An 18797-nucleotide genomic window follows, 5' to 3' on the forward strand; every position below is an offset into this window, starting at 1 on the left:
AATGAAAGAAAATCCCAGTTCTTAGACTTAACCTCCACAGCTCATCAGACAATGTATATAATTCAGGTGTACAGGTTTAGGGTTTGCAAGTACACAATCTTTTGACTCTTCGAACTGGTACTGCACCCTCAGCACGGTGAGACATCAATAAATACAGTCTCTTACTTTCTTTCTCTCTCTCTCTCTCTCTCTACAGAGGATTAAATGGAGGCTGATCCCCACATGACCGGGAGCTTAAACCCCTCTGCCACCCAGGGACCAGCACCACTGAAGTTTCCTTAAACACATGCACGTACAAAGGCACACATGCACACACACATTCTTATTATACGTCTTATTATGTTTTTCTTACGTTTTTTTACTATGCTTTCATCATGTTTTTATTGTTTGACTGAATAAATAAAGTCTCTATCGATGTAACAAAGTATATTCACTCAAGTACTGTACCTAACTACAAATTTGAAGCACTTGTACTTTGTGTGTCGTATTTTCATGCCACTTTATACTTTTACTCCACTATATTTCAGAGGGTAAATATTGTACTTTTAACTTCAGTTCATGTATCTGAGAGCTTTAGGTACGTTGCATTTTAAGATTTTTGCATCAAAACATAACAATGCAAATATGATGACTTGTAATAAATGAAATTATCAAACAATTTATACAGCTGCAGCTACAACGAGTTAATAGAAACTTAATTGCAAACTGTTTTGATAGACTTTTATGCTTTTCCTCATTTAAAACAGTGTGTGTGTTTTATTTATATATTTTTTGATATTTCATTTTATTTTATTTTGTGATATATATAAATAAAACACACAATCCACAAGTACTGGCCACCAAATTTCTGTAAAAAAATACATTGTTATCTTTTTTATTTATTTATTTATTTTAAATTGAGTTGGGGGTTTTTTTTTTAAGAAAAATCATTAAAAAAGATATATATATATATATTTGGAGGGTTGTATTTGGTTGTGTTTTATTTATTTATTTATTTATTGTAAATGGAGTTTTTTTTTTTAACAAAAATAATTGAAAAAGATAATATATTTTTTCCATACCGTACTCATATAAAGTCTTTGTGCACGACTAATAAAATCCAGCAGGTGGCGGTAATCGGACAAGTATGATTGCCAACCGCCCCAAAACACCACAGAAGAAGAAAAACGGAACACAGCTGTTCTATTGACGTCATCTCCTTTATCCTCTGCGCCATGCTAACAAATCTCTTCCATAGCTCTATGTACATTTTTTTGGGATAATTTTGAGCTGTTTTAGTTTTTGACAGCGCTAAATATCCAACGCGCTCCTCCGCAAGCGTTTAACGGTGAGAAAAAGTTCGCGGAATAGCGTTAGTTTCCCTTTTTTTCGCGGCGTCATTGCAGATTCCTGCTTAGCATCGTTAGCTAGCAGCTTAGTGTAGCTTGGGAGCTAATACACTCTGACAGCTTTTAGTTGTTTTTTGGAGACAAAAACACACAAAGAGCTGCTGCGTTATCATGAAATAACGTCTACGGCTTTATAAGTACGTATAAAGACATATAAATGTATTAGCCGTTGTGTTAGCTCCGCAGCATTAGATGCTAGTGGGCGTTAGCTAGCTGTTGTTATTAGCCTTCGGATTAGCGTTCGGCTAAAGTTGTTTTCCCGTTTCCGGAAAACAGTAAATAACCGAAAAGTCGAGATGCAGCAAGCCGAGAACGGAGTGGAGGAGGAGGCCACGGTGGATGTCCAGTTTACCGATTTACCGAACGCCCTGATAGCCTGCAAAGTACCGGAGGATCTGTTCAATGAAGGCAGTCTGAGGGTAAGACATCCAGCTCCCTGACTGTGTTTATATATCTACAATATTCAGCTGATTTTTGCTTTTTTTTTGTGATGTGAATGTTCTAAAAGTGTTGTTTTTTAGATTTTTAAAAACATGCAAAATGTCCCTTTTTTGATCTAGTATACAATAAGAAACATAGATCTTGTCAAATAATAATAATAATAATAATAAAAGATTTATGTATATCTATATAACTGTAATATATATAACTGTAAAAAAAAAATACAATTATTGTTATGAAAATATTAACTGACAGCACAACATCAAAATAGAAAGACAGTATTTAGTTCTAGAAAAAATGTTAATAGATAAATAATAAATAATAACGACAAAACATTTATTTTCATATATATATATATATATATATATATATATATATATATACATATTTTAGTGTCATCATGTCACATGAAATTATGTTCAAGTATTGCTGGCCTAATAATAATAATAAATTAGTTAATTTATTTTTAAAAAATCAATACATTTTAAAAAATCAAAGAAATACACAGGCAAATAAAAAATACCTAAATACACATCATACACCTACTGGAACAACACTACCTGTCTCATGTCCAAAGTTTTAAATTAGTTAATTTATTTTTAAAAAATCAATACATTTTAAAAAATCAAAGAAATACACAGGCAAATAAAAAATACCTAAATACACATCATACACCTACTGGAACAACACTACCTGTCTCATGTCCAAAGTTTTCTCTAAATAAGTTGCTTTCTTAAATGTCAGTCATGGTGAGTCATCAATATTTATCACATTCAGTCTTTGTATTGCTAAGCAATCTTCCAATAAAAAGGACAATACAGAAACAAAAGTGAAACTCATTTTCTTTGTCTTTAAGCTCACAAATTGCGCAGTTCTTCCTCCAACCCTCCGTAACCTAAATATCAACCAAATTATTGCTTTCATTCATTTACAACAAGCATTGCAGTTCAACACCGAGCATTCACACGCACGGTTTCTTCAGAAGAAATGCTGAAGGACTTTGGTGTTATGTTGCGCATTACCGTATTTCGACCACTAGATGGAGTTGAAAGGTCAAACAGTTGCTGTTATGGTGTTGACTGATGACTACAGAAACTGCTTCTTTAGTCATTCTGTTACTTAATATCTAAACTTGACTCGGTTTAATTTTGTCCCAACAGATGAGCCACAGAATGACACCAGCCAGTGATGCATCATTGGGAACTTTCCAGTTCCATTTAGCTGGCGTTTGTTACCAGTCTTGTATAACACTGCGGAACAGCAGATATGGAAACAAACCACAGAAAAGGTTCAAAAGTGCTCATAATATACGGAACATTTGAAGATTTCCGTACAGCGAAATAAATAGCTTATTTTAGCCCCGGACTGTAGCAAAAGTCTAGAGTTTCTTCTAAACTTCTAAAGTTTGACTACAGAGGGACGGGATGCCGTCCTAAGCAGGGATACTCAACCTGCTTTAAATGGGGGGCCACTGTGGCAAAATGACCGAAGGTCAGGGGACAGTCGTAGCTGCCCCATATATGTTACTAGGATTTTGGGATATTTGTAGTATTTTAGGATGTTTGCAGGATTTTCAGATTTCTAGGATTGTAGGAGGTTTTGGATTTGAGGATGTCGCTAGGATTTTAGGACGGTCTGTAGGGTTTTTTGACGTTTCAAGGATTTTTGGATGATTCTAGGATTTTAGAAAGTTGCTGGAATTTTAGGACGGTTTGTAGGGTTTTTTGATGTTTCAAGGATTTTAGGATGATTCTAGGTTTTTAGGCAATTTCCAGGATTGTAGGACGTTTCTGATGTTAGGGTGTGTCTCAGATTTTAGAAAGTTGCGAGGATTTTAGGACAGTTTTTAGGATTTTTTGATGTTTCAAGGATTTTAGGATTTTCTAGGATTTTAGAACACTTCCAGGATTGTAGCATGTTTCTGATTTTAGGATGTTTCTAGGATTTTAGGAATTTGCTGGGATTTTATGACAGTTTGTAGGGTTTTTTGATGTTTCAAGGATTTTAGGATTTTCTAGGATTTTAGGACACTTCCAGGATTGTAGGATGTTTCTGATTTTAGGACTTTTCTAGGATTTTAGTACATTTCTTGGATTACAGGAGGTTTCGGATTTGAGGATGTTACTAGGATTTTAGTACATTTATGTTTGATGATTTTAGGATTTTAGGCAATTTCCAGGATTGTAGGATGTTTCAAATTTTATCGGATGAGTCTCGGATTGTAGAAAATTGCTAGGATTTAAGGACACATTTTATGATTTTTTTGCTGTTTCAAGGATTTTAGGATTTTCCATGGTTTTAGGACGATTCCAGGATTTTAGGATGTTTCTGATTTTAGGACGTTTCTAGTATTTGAGTACATATCTAGGTCTACGGGAGGTTTCGGACTTGAGGATGTTTCTAGGATTTTAGGACATTTACAGGATTGTAGGATGTTTCTGATTTAACGACTTTTCTAGGATTTTAGGACATTTCCGGAATTTTAGGATGTGTTTGATTTTAGGACATTTCTGGGATTGTAGGGGGTTTCTAGGATTGTAGGAGGTTTGGGATTTTAGGACATTTCCAAGATTTTAGGAAGTTTCTATGATATCAGGACGTTTCTAGGATTTTAGGAGTTGAGTATTAGTGTTCGACAATAAGGGCTATACACTGAAAGTTGTTCTAATCATCTTTTACCAACAAAAATACTGACTATAGTACGATATACCATGATCTGGAGGGAGTCTTGGAGGACTGACAAACCTGAGCCCCTACGCACACGTGCACACAAACACCAAGTGCACATACAGGGCAGCGAGATGAGCCGTTGCTCAGTGGCGTGCTATAGGGGTTTGCTGACGTTGATGGAAAAGGAAAAACAACAGAGAAGAGGGGCAAAGGGCATCTGGTGAAAAAAAATCACTTGTGTTTTTAGTTGTTTTCTTTTTTCTTCTTCAATGATCCTGCTGCTTTTCCATCGGGCACCTGCCAGGGATCAGCTGATGGATCATATGACAGAAAATTCCACTCAGGGTGTGTGAATGTTTCATGAAGTCCTGAGAACTCTCACGTTTTGATTCCGTTTAAACTGAGCATATTTCAGTGGAAAAACGTTCATTTTCAGAAAGACAGAAGCGATCTAGAGGTTCTTCATCAGCACGGAAGATATGACCATTTGTTGATTTCGTAATAGTTTAACTCAAAGCTCTCATAAACTGTGTATTTACCGGCATTGACTGATTTTTACGAAGGACATCATTTTGACTGACCATAACAATGAGGGTGTTTGACTGTAACTGTTTTATTCGGCATCTTTAAAACGCCCGTAGGGCCCTTTTTATATCATTCTGTGTCCTCTTAGGGACAAAAATCAACATGTTTTAGCAGCACAGGCGAAGCTCTCCCAGTTCTTCTTTTTTTTTTCCTCAACAGCACTTTGTTATTTGTGAATAATTGATCCGTCAGTTCATTCACAGCTGATCAGATCACTTTAATGAATGAGAGAAGCAGTTTTATGTAAGTGAAAGCAAACTTTTCGACCCAGCAGAATGAATGGTTAAGTTTCATCTTCACTGCACCCATCATTCTGTTGCCCTGTCTCTGTCTCTGATCCATCAGCATCTCCTCCTGAATTGTAAATGCACATTGGCGTCTTCAGTGCATCGACACCAGGGGTGTAAATCACTGGTTTCATCGCGATACGATATCATATCGATACTTTGGACAATACGATATTTATCGATATCACAAAGTCTTTTTGTTTTTTTCAAACAATACGATTTCAATTCGATTTAGGGGCCTGCGATCGATATGAGCCGATATTATATGCTCATTTAATACGTGCAGGTAACACAAAAAGCTGGTTCCATGCACCACAGTTTGTGTTTAATTCAACATTTGCTGTTTTGTCAGTGCTGATTGCGGCCCAGTTTCGGTGAGTTTCTATGTCTTTGAAACTGTCTCTGGATTCGAGTTGTTTTGTCTGGGATTTTTTTTCACCATTATGCCTCAAAAGAGTGTATTAAGTAATCCTTCACTGAAAAGACAGACAACACTCAAATCATTTATTCATATTTTATTTAAAAAAATAATATTTGAAAATTAGTTAGTCGCTTTGAGCGAATGAAAAACAGTAAAAAGGGATTGAAAGCCCTTGAATTTCTCACTAATCAAAGCACATGGCATTATGGGAGCAAAACTTTTTCGGGCGGGTGATTTTAGAGGAATGAACCAGAATGTGTTTTCCACTCAGTTGTGCAAGTTAAAGCGTTCTCCACCCAACTGGAGCAGAAAAACAGCATTAATAAACCAGCATGGAAGAAGAGATTTAGGTCGGGGGAAAACTCTGATGTAGGTCTGGAAAGTCATGGACTTCCAACGGGACAAACCTCCACTGACTGCGGATGAGATCATTAAGATATTTTGATGCAAAAATACACAAAGAATCAGGACCATAGATGTACGATAAGAGTTTCCAACTCATGACTTATCTTGTATGGATAAGAAGTACTCAACCGAACCTGTTCCAGACCAACATGTTTTCGGCCAAATGGAAAATGTGAGCAGTTTTGTTTTGTTGAACTGGCACTGACTCAGAGTCCCTGTAACTCCATGGAAGAGTGATATATTGCCGTTGTTGTGAAAGTGTTGAGCCGTCGGCGGATGGAGCTGGAAAAGGGACGGATGTGTCATGGTTGCTCCGGGCCCTCTTTTCCTGCTCAGATGTGGAATTTTGTTAAGGCCGCGAGGAAACAGCCTGTCAGTGAAGTCTGGCTTCCGTTACTCAATGCCCCCTCTGGCTGAAAGTGGATTTTGTTGCGGGACAGAACACAGAAGTGCTCGAGGCTGTGGCTGTTAATGAAAAAAAAAAAAGGATGTGTCATTGGAATTTGGCTCCAAGGAACTGGAATCCACCGAAAAGTACAGTGTCTCAGTGGTTAAAGAAATGGAAACAGAGTGAGGAGGGAGTGCTGTTTATGCTGAAAAGATGGTTTGGTTCTAAAAAGGTGTGTATGACCATGAAATATCTCGAAAGATTATGTATGGTAACATATCAGTTGGCGGTAAAGATAAAATAATTTGTGAATCTTGTGAATGCCATATCTAAAGACCATTTTGAGAGAATGTCTTAAAATTTATTACAGACGTCCACTTGGACTTAAGTAAGAACTGATTAGATTTTGGTGGTCATAGGTTGGAGGTCAAGGTCACTGTGACCTCATTTGTCCCATTCTTGTGAACGCGGTATTTTCGGGTTGTCCATCTGTTTGATTTTCTCATTCTTGTAAATGCCATATGTCAAGAACGTGAGAGAATTTCTTCAAATTTTGCACAAATGTTCACTTTGACTAAAGGACGAACTGATTAGATTTTGGTCATAGGTCAGTTGTCAAGGTCAGCCTGAACTTGCATCCATCTCATGTTTGTGAATGTGATATTTTAAAAATGTATTCACATTTGGCACAGACATCCACTTTGAGTCAAGGATGAACTGATTAGGATTTGGCTGTCAAAGGTCAAGGTGATCCTGATCTCTTCTGTAGCACTTTTATAAACATGATATCTCAAGAACACCTTGAGAGAATTTCTTCAAATTTACTACAGATGTCCATATGGTCATAGGTCAGGGGTCGAGGTCACTTTGACCTCATCTGTCTCATTCATGTGAACGCAATATCTCATGAACACCACAAAGGAATGTCCTCAGATTTGGCGCAAACAATCCCTTTGACTAAACGACAAATTGATGAGATTTTGGTGGTCATTGGTCAAAAGTCAACTTGCATCCATCTAATTTTTGTGAATGTGATATTTTAAGAACTTTTTCGAATTTGGCACAGAAATCCACTTGAGTCTTATGAACAGGTGTCAGGAACACCTGGAGGGAATTTCTTTAAATTTCACACAAACATACTTGGACTCAAGAATGAACTTATTACAGTTTGAAGGTCATAGGTCACTTTGGCCTTGCTTCCGTTTTCACTTTGTGAATGTGTTGCGTGAAAAAGGCCTCAAGGTAGTTTTCTTAAATTTGACAGAGACATCCACTCGGACTCAAGAATGAACTGATTTGAATTTGGTGGTCAAAGGTCAAGGTCACCGTGACCTCACAAAATCTGTTTTTGGGCACAACTCAAGAATCCATACACTAATTAAGACAAAATGAAAGAAAATGAATAGTATATAATGATGAAATGATGACATTTCATATCCAAAAGATTCTGAACTACTCCTTGAGGGTGGGAACTTATTAATGTTTTGTTCACATTGTTTTTTAGAAATGTTTTACACCTCCAGTGTGCCCCACAGTATCAGCCTTCAGATGTCAGCTGCTAGTTGAACTATGTAGCTTCCACCTCAGCATCAGAAAGACAAACATGATGCAATAGAAAAGCAGCAGCTGGCTAGTAACTTTGCGCTATGTCCAGTATGTGTCGGGCAACGCGTACGTTCTTGTGTGCATGTGCACACCTGTCTGTCCGTCCAGTGAGGGAATGGAAAAAAAGGGAAGATGAAACAAAAACATAGGCATGGAAACACTGCGGGGCTGGGCGTGCACTCTCACACACACAGCGGAGGGAAGTCTGGAGATGATTAGCACCTACACACACATGCTCACACGGTAATGTTTAACGTCAACAAACAACACTTACATGAGAGCATCGGCCTCGCTGTTGGGAGGCTCACCAGCATTACAGCACTTTATTTTCCACGCGCGCACTTTCCGTCCAACACGAAAGAAGAAAACATTTCGCGCCCTGTCTCTGACATATTTACAAAAAAGTAGATCCTCACACAACAAAACACAAAATGTTAATAAAAGTAATATTCTCACTCCTGTTTTCTTCAATAAAAGCCGATCTCGTCACATGTGACAAAAATGTACACAGTTAAGAAAGTTTGCACTATAAATCGTAGCTCCTCCTCTGCACTACATACAGTGAGTTTAATAAAAAGGAGCACCTGTATTTATGACGACATTGAACAACATACCTTCTGGATTTCTAAATACATTGGTATACTGTCATACTGCTGAAGCCTAGTGTATGTGTATTTTATCAGGCGGTGCATGCTGTGCACTATATACAATGAGTTTAATAGAAAGGCGCACCTGTATATATGACGACACTTAAAAACATACCTTCAGGATTTCTAAATACGCTGGTACACTGCAATACCGCTCAAGCCTAGTGTATCTGTAATTTATCAAACGGTGCGTGCTGTGCACTATATACAGTAAGTTTAATTGCAAGATGAGCGAATGTTTTTATGCCTTTATCTGCTATTGGAGTACATCATTATAGTCAACCTGTTTATTTTGACTTTCACCCAGTGCATTCTGGGATACGCTCCAACTCCCGGTGACCTAGTCCTTTTTCCATGAAGACATTTTGATAGGTTCCAGTAAAAAAAGATACAATGCCGAGTAATAGTGAGAGTTTGATTTAGCTGCTTGGGTTCCAGGATGCTGACTCATGTGACACTGTCATGGCTTGCTTGGACATTTGAATAAACAAATTATTGCTAATGTTAGTCAAAGTTCAATAGAGTTCAATTGAATAACTTAACCCACAGACAGACGTGTGTAACTGGTCTAACTTATTCTAGGTGGTTAACTGATTAACCCCACCCTGCCCAGAGCTCTACGACACCACGTTATATTTGTACGGAGAGCGGTTAATGTTTCACCTTGTCGCGTTGAGTCTTTTTGGAATAAACGGAAAGTTTCTGGAAAAGTTTTGAACATTCATTGTTTTGGGGGGAATTGTTTCATCATTTTAAAACCTATTTAATTTCAAACAAATTGGCTTGTTTTCTTTCAAAAACAATGGAAGAAAAAAATGACCTACGAATTAGCACCAAAAAAAGTACAACAAAATTCGTTGAAAAAAGAAAATAAAAACAACAACAGGAAAATTTCCTCCTTCCTTTTTCCTCAAGACAATTTTTCCTTTGCTTTTATTTACAAAAAAAATTTCTAAATATACTAATTTTTTGTTAAATATTCCTTCGCAAGTTGCTTAGAATATAAGCAATAAAATTACCGGGAACTTATTGTATATTTGACATTGTGTTACAGGAAACATGCACACATCAATATTTTATCATTTTTTAGCCCCCTTTTTAGGTCATTCTCTTGTTTTGTGTTGTTTTTTTATGCCCCTAATTGCCACATAATTAAGGATGTGTTGTGTGAGTGTAAACAGCTCACCCCCTTTACCGGCTGCACAGCCTGCTCTTGTTTTTCCAACTGCTGGCTGCACACACACACACTTCCCCTCTACTTCAAGCTCTGCTATTAATACCTCATAAAAGCACGTTATCAAACTGCATACTTTCCATGCGTGCCACCTCTTGCTTTTCATCCCTTCATCCCTCCATCCTGCATTCCCCCTGCCCGTTATGTGTCCCCCGTCTCCTCTCTCCCCTCTTTGTCTCTCAGCTGTCCTCTCTCTCTCTCGTCCATATTAAGTGGGACTGACATGTGTTTTCCACGTCTCGCCGCGTGCACCAAGTCTTTGGTATGCATGTGTGAAAAGCAAGGAGGTGAAAAGGCTTATTGTCACATATTTTCCGTTCGACAGAAAGGATTTCTTTTGTCCGCAGCAAAACGCAACAGAAAGCAGGTTAAATGCGTCAGTTTGCTCAAGGGTGATGTCATTATTTTCCACTATCTCTCTCTGTGCACACACACACACACACACACACACACACACGGACCTTCTTTCTGTGTGATTAGTCAGCATCAGCTAGTATCTGTCAGTAGAGGGAAAGGAAGAAGAAAAAAGCAGGCCGTCCCTCCCTCTTCTACAGGCGATTGGCCTGCAGTGAATGAACGAATGAATGAGAGCAGCATGAGGAGAGGGAGGGGATTGTGGGTAATGCGTCATCGGCTGGCAGGGGCTCATTTAAGTGTCTGTGGAGCAGTGGGAGAGAGAGAGAAAGAGTGAGCTCCGAAGAGGCTGAGTGACATTTTCAGCTCTCCACGTCCAAATCTGTGGAAAATTTCCGTCAGTTTGCAGGCTGTTGCAGAGCATATGCACTGTGGAGGAACTGGACACAGCGCCGAAACACACTAAAAAAGACATTTTTGGGAGATTTTGAGTTGAACTGCGGAGGCAGGAGAGACAGACTAGATAACCTTGGAATGTGGGTTAGGAGGCTGAGTGTTGAACCGAGGTGTATGTAGAGTGGGGTACGCGTGAAGAGCAGACGCCACGGCAGAACATCCACGTGGGAAAAAAAGGCATCTCTATCCTGTTTAGGAGCATCTATCACTTCCTCCTCTCCTGTCACCCTGGGGAAGGCAACGCTCCTCCGATCTCCCCGATTTCCCCCTTCCTCTTCATCATCATCGCCACCGCTGCAGACCGTCTCGGTGCCCCGCTGGGCCCTGACCTCAGGTATCAGGTGGAAAAGGTTCCGCCTCCCCGGATCGCCCATCATGCACATCAAGACCACCAAGTGTAACCGCTTCTGCCTGGTCGCCTCAATGACCAACCAGGAAGTGTTCAACCGTCCCGAGGCGCAGGTAGGAGATCTTTGCCTCTGCTCCTCCTTTTGCACACCGGGGTCATTGAATATCAGTTTGGCCCCATGCGATCTTGATATTTTTGGAATGAAGCCATCAACATCTGCAAGTTCTTGGGCTAAAACTGCCAATTTTTATCACTCGTCAATCTACCAATAGGTATTGAGGTACTTGGGCAACGATTTTGAAAAGAGCATTATGTCTTCTTTGGCTCTGACTGTGACATAGTGATGTCATCAAAGTTATCGTCTGGCTTTGGGTTTCGAGGCTGCAAATCGGCATACCTGCAAAAAAAATGGGAAAAAAAGGGGTTTGGGGTTGCATTATGGGAAATGTAGGATGGAGGAGTTTTTTTTATTTAACTTGACCTCACGGTGCTTATTTTCATTTAACGCCCACAACTAATAGCTTCCTTAATCTTTTGAAACTTGTGAAATCACTTTTCTTTTGCTGTTATCAGACTTTCACAAGAGTTTAACCCTTTGAACCCTAAGCAAAAAAGAGAACCTCAGTAATGAGTCCTAAAACCTTGGAAATTCGTCAGCATTTAAGCACCTCTGGTTCCCTTGAATTGAAGTTTGTATTTTTTTCTAAAATGGGTTTTTGGTTTGAAGCCTGAAATTAGGTCATCAGAGACATTGACGTTTTGTTCTACACCATAAAATTTGTCAGTAAATACCTCACTCGTAAACTTTAAGGATCGTACGTGTCTTCAAAAAGACAGTTGCTAACAAGCCGCCAAATGCGACACCACTACAGTATCCAAGATCTTGCTGAACTAAATGTTGAAGTATCATAAACGTTTGTTTCGAGCCTGTTTTCTGAAATGATCCGAAATCCAATGGAAAAATGCCATGGGCTTTTTGACAAAGGAACCATTTCTTCTTTGGTTGCTCATTGCGAGTATTTGTATTGTTGTTTTTCCCAAAAAAGAAGCTTCTACAGCATTGTGTAAAGGGAACTGTTGTCTGAATTTAAAGGTCTTGTGATCGGGTTGAAGTATCGTCTGCGCGTGTTGTGTTTTTTTGTGCGATAATAAGCGGCTCGAAGACCTCCTCAAGTCTCCTCAGGCCCGGATCCTTCTTCCTTTGACTTCATCAGGATTCACGGCACATACCTAGAGCCTGTGATGCTTCTGTGCTGCACTGCAGGAGGCAGAGACCAATCATCAAACACTAGTTTATCAAATTATAAATATGCACATATGCATATGCATATATATATATATATATATATATATATATATATATATATATATATATACACACACACACAGGTGTTCCAGTAGTTGATTTCATGCCAGTCATGCTTGTTTAGTCTTGTATATATCTGCATCTTAAGTAGCCACAATTAAGGATATCGTCACTTTTTTTTGGCCCTGATCTGAATCCATTAACCCTTCGAAACCTGTTTCGAAATAACACACTCACATATATATATATATTCTGCGATATAATTTTAAAAATAAAATTTTGAATGAATATTTTTAGATATTACTATTATATTGTATTATTTCACCCCACCCTTTTTTTAAGGCAAAATTTCAAGTAATAAACTCAAAGTAGGAAGTCATATTGATATATAATATTTTCTTACAGCCATTTAGCATCATTTTCTTTTTTTGTGGGGTTGTTTTTTTTCCATTCAAAATAACTTGGCATGGTGAAAAATAAAGGCTTTTAAAGGGCTAAAATTTTGAAAATTAATAACTGTATTGATAGTTAATAAAAGTAGAAAATCATATCAATGTATGATATTTTATTTAAACACAGCTTTCCTGTCGCAAAGGCTGAGACACACTCAGGCTGCAGGCTCTCCAGTAGGAGGAGGACAGATATAGTGTCTGCGGCTAAAAGAGGCTATTTTTATCGATTTTATTCATAGCGATTTCAAGTCTCATAACTGTAGTCATGGCTGCCTCTGGCTCACACTCTTTAGTATTTTTAGATAAGAAAAGACAGAGGAGCTGAGTGATGGAGCTCAGTGTGGACCCTCTGTCCTCACCTGCGTCCCTCTGTGTCTCCAGGCCAGTTTCGAGACCTTGTTCCAGTCTTTCGACCCAGAGGTGCAGTTCCAGTACTTCAGGTCCTTCCGGCGGGTGCGGATCAGTTTCAGCGACGCTCTGGCTGCAGCCGAGGCCAGACTCCGCCTCCATAAGACGGACTTCAACGGCAAAGAGATGAGACTGTACTTCGCCCAGGTACTGTATCATTCATCTCTATATATTATATACCACATACTCTGTAATGTCACTATATACTCTATAATAAAAAGAGGTAACCGCCAGAACATTTTCACCGGCCTCCATGCTGCTTTCAACTTTTACTAACTGCAGTCATCTAAAGAAGCCATCGTGTGCCTTTGCTGTTTCTGAAATAATGAAATCAAAATGAACTTTTTACCATTCAGGAATAATATTTCTTAACAGACATCAGTCCTGATTATAAATATGCCAAATATTCATTAATTTTCAAAATTTTAACCCTTTTTTTTTGTCATGATGCCACTATGTTTTGTTTTTTTTGCATGACGTATGAAGTATTTTCAATATACTACATGCAGAGTAGATAATAAAAGTTTTGATCAGACGAATGAATGATGAATCCTGGGTCTCTGTGTTTGAGCCACCTATATTCAACATTTCTTTAATTTCATGTGCCCTACTGTGTGCAGTCTGTCCACATAGGGAGTCCTCGCCTGGAACCCCCCAAACCAGACAAACAGTTCCTGATCTCGCCGCCCGCCTCCCCTCCCGTTGGCTGGGAACAGTCTCAGGACGCCACGCCAGTCATCAACTACGACCTGCTGTGCGCCATCTCAAAGCTCGGACCAGGTAACGTCTGTCACCGCATGCGTCATATAACAACAAGGATGGATGCTTGAGTTATCGTTACAGGAAATAACTTAATACAATAATTACATTCACAATCAAACATAATAACAGATGACGTCTAAATATAGAACATATACATCTAAAATCTTAGCAAAAAACCTCAAATAAGTTACTAAAGAAACCCCAAATCATACAGATGAAGACATAAAAACCACATGAAGTATGACAAAGATAAGAAAAATCACATTTTGTAATGTGCAATGTGACATATCTAATAAATGTGTTGAAATGTCAATACATATATAAAGTATGTGCTAAAGCATTCTTAAAAATATATAAATTGTAAAATGTACCTGTACAAATATTTAAATATATGTACATGCATGACCGCAGCTGCTTGGCATCAAAGAGTAGCGCGAAAGTCAAGGGGGCCCTCACTCTGCAGCAAAATATGGGGACCAGACGTTTTGGTCCCCAGATTTTGGTGTGGAGTGAGTACACTGCACCGAAAAAACGACTGCTTGACTTGAAGGGGTCTCAGTCAACTGCAGGGTCTCTGACCAATTATTAGAGTCCCTGGGGGGGGCAGGGCAATTCAAATGCCAACACAGTCTGGTAGTAGGGGCACTGTAGGGGCCACAGATGTTAAAAGATCTCAGCCTTCCTTAAAAGTACAGTTGGTTCTGACTCTTTTTGTACAGCGTCTCCATGTAGATGTTCAGGTCCAGTTTGTCATGGAGCTGTACTTTGGGGTATTTATAGCTGGAAAACAGTTTTAGCTCAGTACCCTGAATAAAAACTGGGACAGCTTTGGGTCTCTTCCTCTCTAAGTTCACAACCACCTCATCGGTCTTTGAGATGTTAAGTTGATCGTGGTTGCGTCAGTTCACAAAGTCCCCAAAGACGCCCCTGCACTCCTCCCCAACCTCCTCCTTCAATACAGCCAAGAACTGCTGAGTCATCTGAGAGATTCTGCACAAGTCGGCCATTTGATTGATGGTGAATGTCTGATGAATACAGAGGACACAGGAACAGAGACAGGACAGAATGTCAGCCTGAGACAAGAGCTGCCGTCAACAGCGACAGCAGTCAGCTTTTCAGCCCACACTCTGTGGAATAGAGCTGATGTAGGAACTTAATGTACTAGGACCTTCTACTAAGAAAAGAGAAGTCGGCTCGCATTGTAGAGCCTTTTTGTATTTATCTTTACATAAGAATTTTAAATTGCATGTCCTCAATGTTTAATTTTTCCCTGTGGTATCAAAAGTAGTATCCTGTACTTGTATTTTTTAAGGTATTGTATCAAATCTATAAATTCCAAAGTAAAAAATCTTAGAAAAGTCCTATAAGTGTCCTTAAATCCCAGATACTAACTAAAATCTAAGAAAAGTCCTAGAAATGTCCTTAAATTCCAGATACTCCCCAAAAATCTGGAATAGTCCCAGAAATGTCCTAAAATCCCAGAAACATTCTAAAATCCTAAAATCCTTATAATGTCCTAAAATACTAGAAACGTCTTTGAATCCACGAAAAGTCCTATAAATGTCCTAAATCCTAGAAATGTCCGTAAATCCTAGACACATCCTAAAACTCTAAAAAACATCCTAAAATCTCCAAGATGTCCTAAAAATACTAGAAACTTCTTTGAATCAGAGAAAAGTCTTTGAAATGTCCGAAAATCCTAGAAAAGGCCTATAAATGTCCTAAATCCTAGAAATGTCTGTAAATCCTAGACACATCCTAAAACTCTAAAAACATGTCCAGTTGCATTGGTGCGAACCAGCAGGTTTTTTGGAACGATGTATACCGGCGCATTGCAAGAAGTTGCAAGTTTGCCTAGTTACAAATCTGTATCCCCCAAATGTGTTTTTCCGACCCTCCAGGGGCCCGTCAGTTTACTTTTGACATCAGCAGAGACTTGAAACTTCACTTCGACTTTTTACGTTTTCTCCTATGTGATTCCAGGAGACAAGTACGAACTCCACACCGCCACACCAACGACCCCCAGCGTGGTCGTCCATGTCTGCGAGGACGAGCGCGGCGGCGACAGCTCGGCCCCCGACGACAGCGACCAAGACGACAAGCCCCGCCCCCCACGGCCGAAGATCATCCAGACGCGCCGCCCTGACTACGCGCCCAAAGTGGAGCAGTGAGCCAAGACGAGTTTGACGGCCGTAACGTTTCATCCTCAAGTGATTGATGAAGAGCTCAACACGCTCTCAGAGCTTTGAAGAAGGTTTGAGGACTTTGGGAAAGTGCCCGAGGGCGCTGCCGCGTCCTGTAGACAAGAGAGGGAAAAAAAAAAAAAAAAACTAGTGTGGAATGCTGCATTCATGTCCAGTGGGCAATACAAGGAGAAAAGAACTTCCAAATGGAAAAATACTGTTCATTTTAGCAATCAAACGACACCTACTGCTTGCGAAATCAGAGGAGATGGAACTGAAGGAAACATTGAATATCTGAAATGTAGAAAATAATGTATATTTCTCTTTTGATCATAGCACTTTAATACAACACAGGAGATGGATTTTTGGTTTGTGGTGATATTTTGCAAAAAAAAAATTAAAATAAAGCTAAAACGTACATTGTGTTTGTAAGATGAAGTTGGCCAGGTGCAAATAAAGTCTGTACTAGAGCATTCAAATGTTTTTGGATGTTGGTTATTCCCACATGACATGAATGCAGCATGTGTGTCGTTTAGGTCTCAATGGACGGACGGAAAAGGGAACTTGACTTTCTTTAAACAACTTTGCGACTGTTGATATTTGCTTCGGTGCTACATGTTTGTCAGTTAGCCGAAGAGGGCGACATGTTTTTCTCCCGGGTTGCTGACCCGAAAGTATGTTCCCGCCGTGGCTCTGCGTTACTACTCACTGCTGTTGATGTCACAGCTGTTTTGTGGTGGACGTGTCGTCAAGTCAAAGCTTGCCTTACTCCCATTTTTCAGGCGGGCCCCCACATGATGTTCCGCTGATGACGTGTCACGGTGTTGTTCGGGGATTATTTCAGCTTTGGCACTCTTTCTGTTGCTATTTGACATGTAATGGAGCTACATGACAGTTGTTTTTTTGTTTTTTGAGTGCAGAATGGACGCATTCAGCCATTGATAATCCTTTGAAATCTGGAGCCACTTGTCTTTTCTCGTGCTGCTTTCAGACGCCTTTTACAAGTATTTAACCCCTTTGAACGTTGGGCAAATTTGGTGTGTATTCTTTCAAAAACATAAGGGAAAAAAATGCAATGAGCAATAAATTCCAGAAATAGTAAGAAATTGGCTTATTTAGAAAATTATTTTTAAAGCAACCTAGGGAAAAAAATAGCATAATTAGATATATAAGATTTGAAATAATGCTAATGCTATTTTGTAAGCTCTTTTTCCAGGTAATTTCTTTGTCTGTTTTTAACTTTCTTGGTTATTTTGTTGTTGTTATTGTTGTTGTTGTTGTTGTTGTTGTTGATTATATGTTTTTGGGTTGTTCATATGTACACCTGTCCATACGTCCATCCCATTCTTGTGAATCGGTTATCTCAAAAATCCCTTGAGGGGATTTCTTCAAATTTGAGCCAAACATATGAGTAGACTCAAGAACAAGCTGATTTTATTTTATGTTGGTGATCATAGGTCAAAGGTCAAGGTCACTGCGACCATTTCTGTCATAGTCTCATGATTGCAATATCTCAAGGCACAAATGTTCATTTGGACTCAATGAAGTAATCAGATTTTGGCCGCCATAAGTCAAAGGTCAAGGTCACAGTGACCATACATCTATCTCATTCCTGCAAACTTGATATGTCAAGAATACCTTGAGAGAATTATTTGAAATTTGGCACTAACATGAACTTGGACTCAACAATGAGCTGATTAGAGATTGGTGTTCAAAGGTCAAGGTCACCGTGGCCTTGCATCCATAATATTCGTGAATGCAGTTTCTGAAAATGGCACTGAGGGAGTTTTCTCAAATTTGGCACAAACATCCACTTTGACTCAAGAATGCACTCATTAGAATCTGGTGGTCAAAGATCATGGTGACTCCGTTCAACATGTTTTTGGCCATAACTCTAATTTTTAGGTAATTTTTCTTTGACTTATTTCTAATTTCTTTCAATTTTTGGGGTTATTTCTTTCGTCGCTCATTGCCTTCTTCCCATGTTTATGAAAGACATCAAGCTTGCTTAAGTTTCAAAGTCTGAGGGTTTTAACTTCACCAACCATGGTATCCTGTCATTTAACAAAACAAAAAAAAAGAAGCAGTGTTATTTCACCTATGACTATTGGCCTCTTGTGTTGTCTCCTCTTTGGTACCTGTGCTCAGTGTGTTCCCTGTAGTTCATGTCTGGCTGTTGGCTTGTATAACACCGGAAGTATTTCACACAGGTGCATAAGCGTTAAAACTGCTCATATTAGTGACGTTTCAGTGAGGTCAGAGGTCTGGCAGCATGTTACAGTCCCAAAAAATGACCACGGTACACGACAAACGACCATGTGACAGGATGTTGTTACACATGTACTTTTTTTTCTGTCAGTTAAAACTTGTAAAACTTCGAAAAACATGCTTTTCAGGTTGTCTGTCCCTTTCTCGTGAATGTGATAAACACTGTGAGGTAATTTCTTCGAATTTGG

The 18797-nt window shown here is 39.1% G+C and overlaps 1 protein-coding gene across 2 annotated transcripts; it reads left to right on the forward strand.

Moving 5' to 3' along the window:
- The first annotated feature begins 1186 nt into the window (after window positions 1–1186).
- LOC121962689 (calcipressin-1-like) lies at window positions 1187–18187 on the forward strand. 2 transcript variants are annotated; one of them, XM_042512940.1, is made up of 4 exons: window positions 1187–1807; window positions 13370–13543; window positions 14017–14176; window positions 16142–18187. In XM_042512940.1, exons 1-4 carry the CDS (start codon window positions 1685–1687, stop codon window positions 16327–16329), a joined length of 645 nt encoding a protein of 214 aa, XP_042368874.1. In that variant the 5' UTR covers window positions 1187–1684; the 3' UTR covers window positions 16330–18187. The 2 variants fall into 2 exon arrangements, with proteins under 2 accessions (XP_042368874.1, XP_042368875.1); XM_042512941.1 differs by lacking the exon at window positions 1187–1807 and adding an exon at window positions 10746–11343.
- Window positions 18188–18797: the final 610 nt, after the last annotated feature.

The sequence above is a fragment of the Plectropomus leopardus genome, chromosome 24 (genome assembly GCF_008729295.1).
Source record: "Plectropomus leopardus isolate mb chromosome 24, YSFRI_Pleo_2.0, whole genome shotgun sequence".
In the NCBI taxonomy this organism is placed as follows: Eukaryota; Metazoa; Chordata; class Actinopteri; order Perciformes; family Serranidae; genus Plectropomus; species Plectropomus leopardus.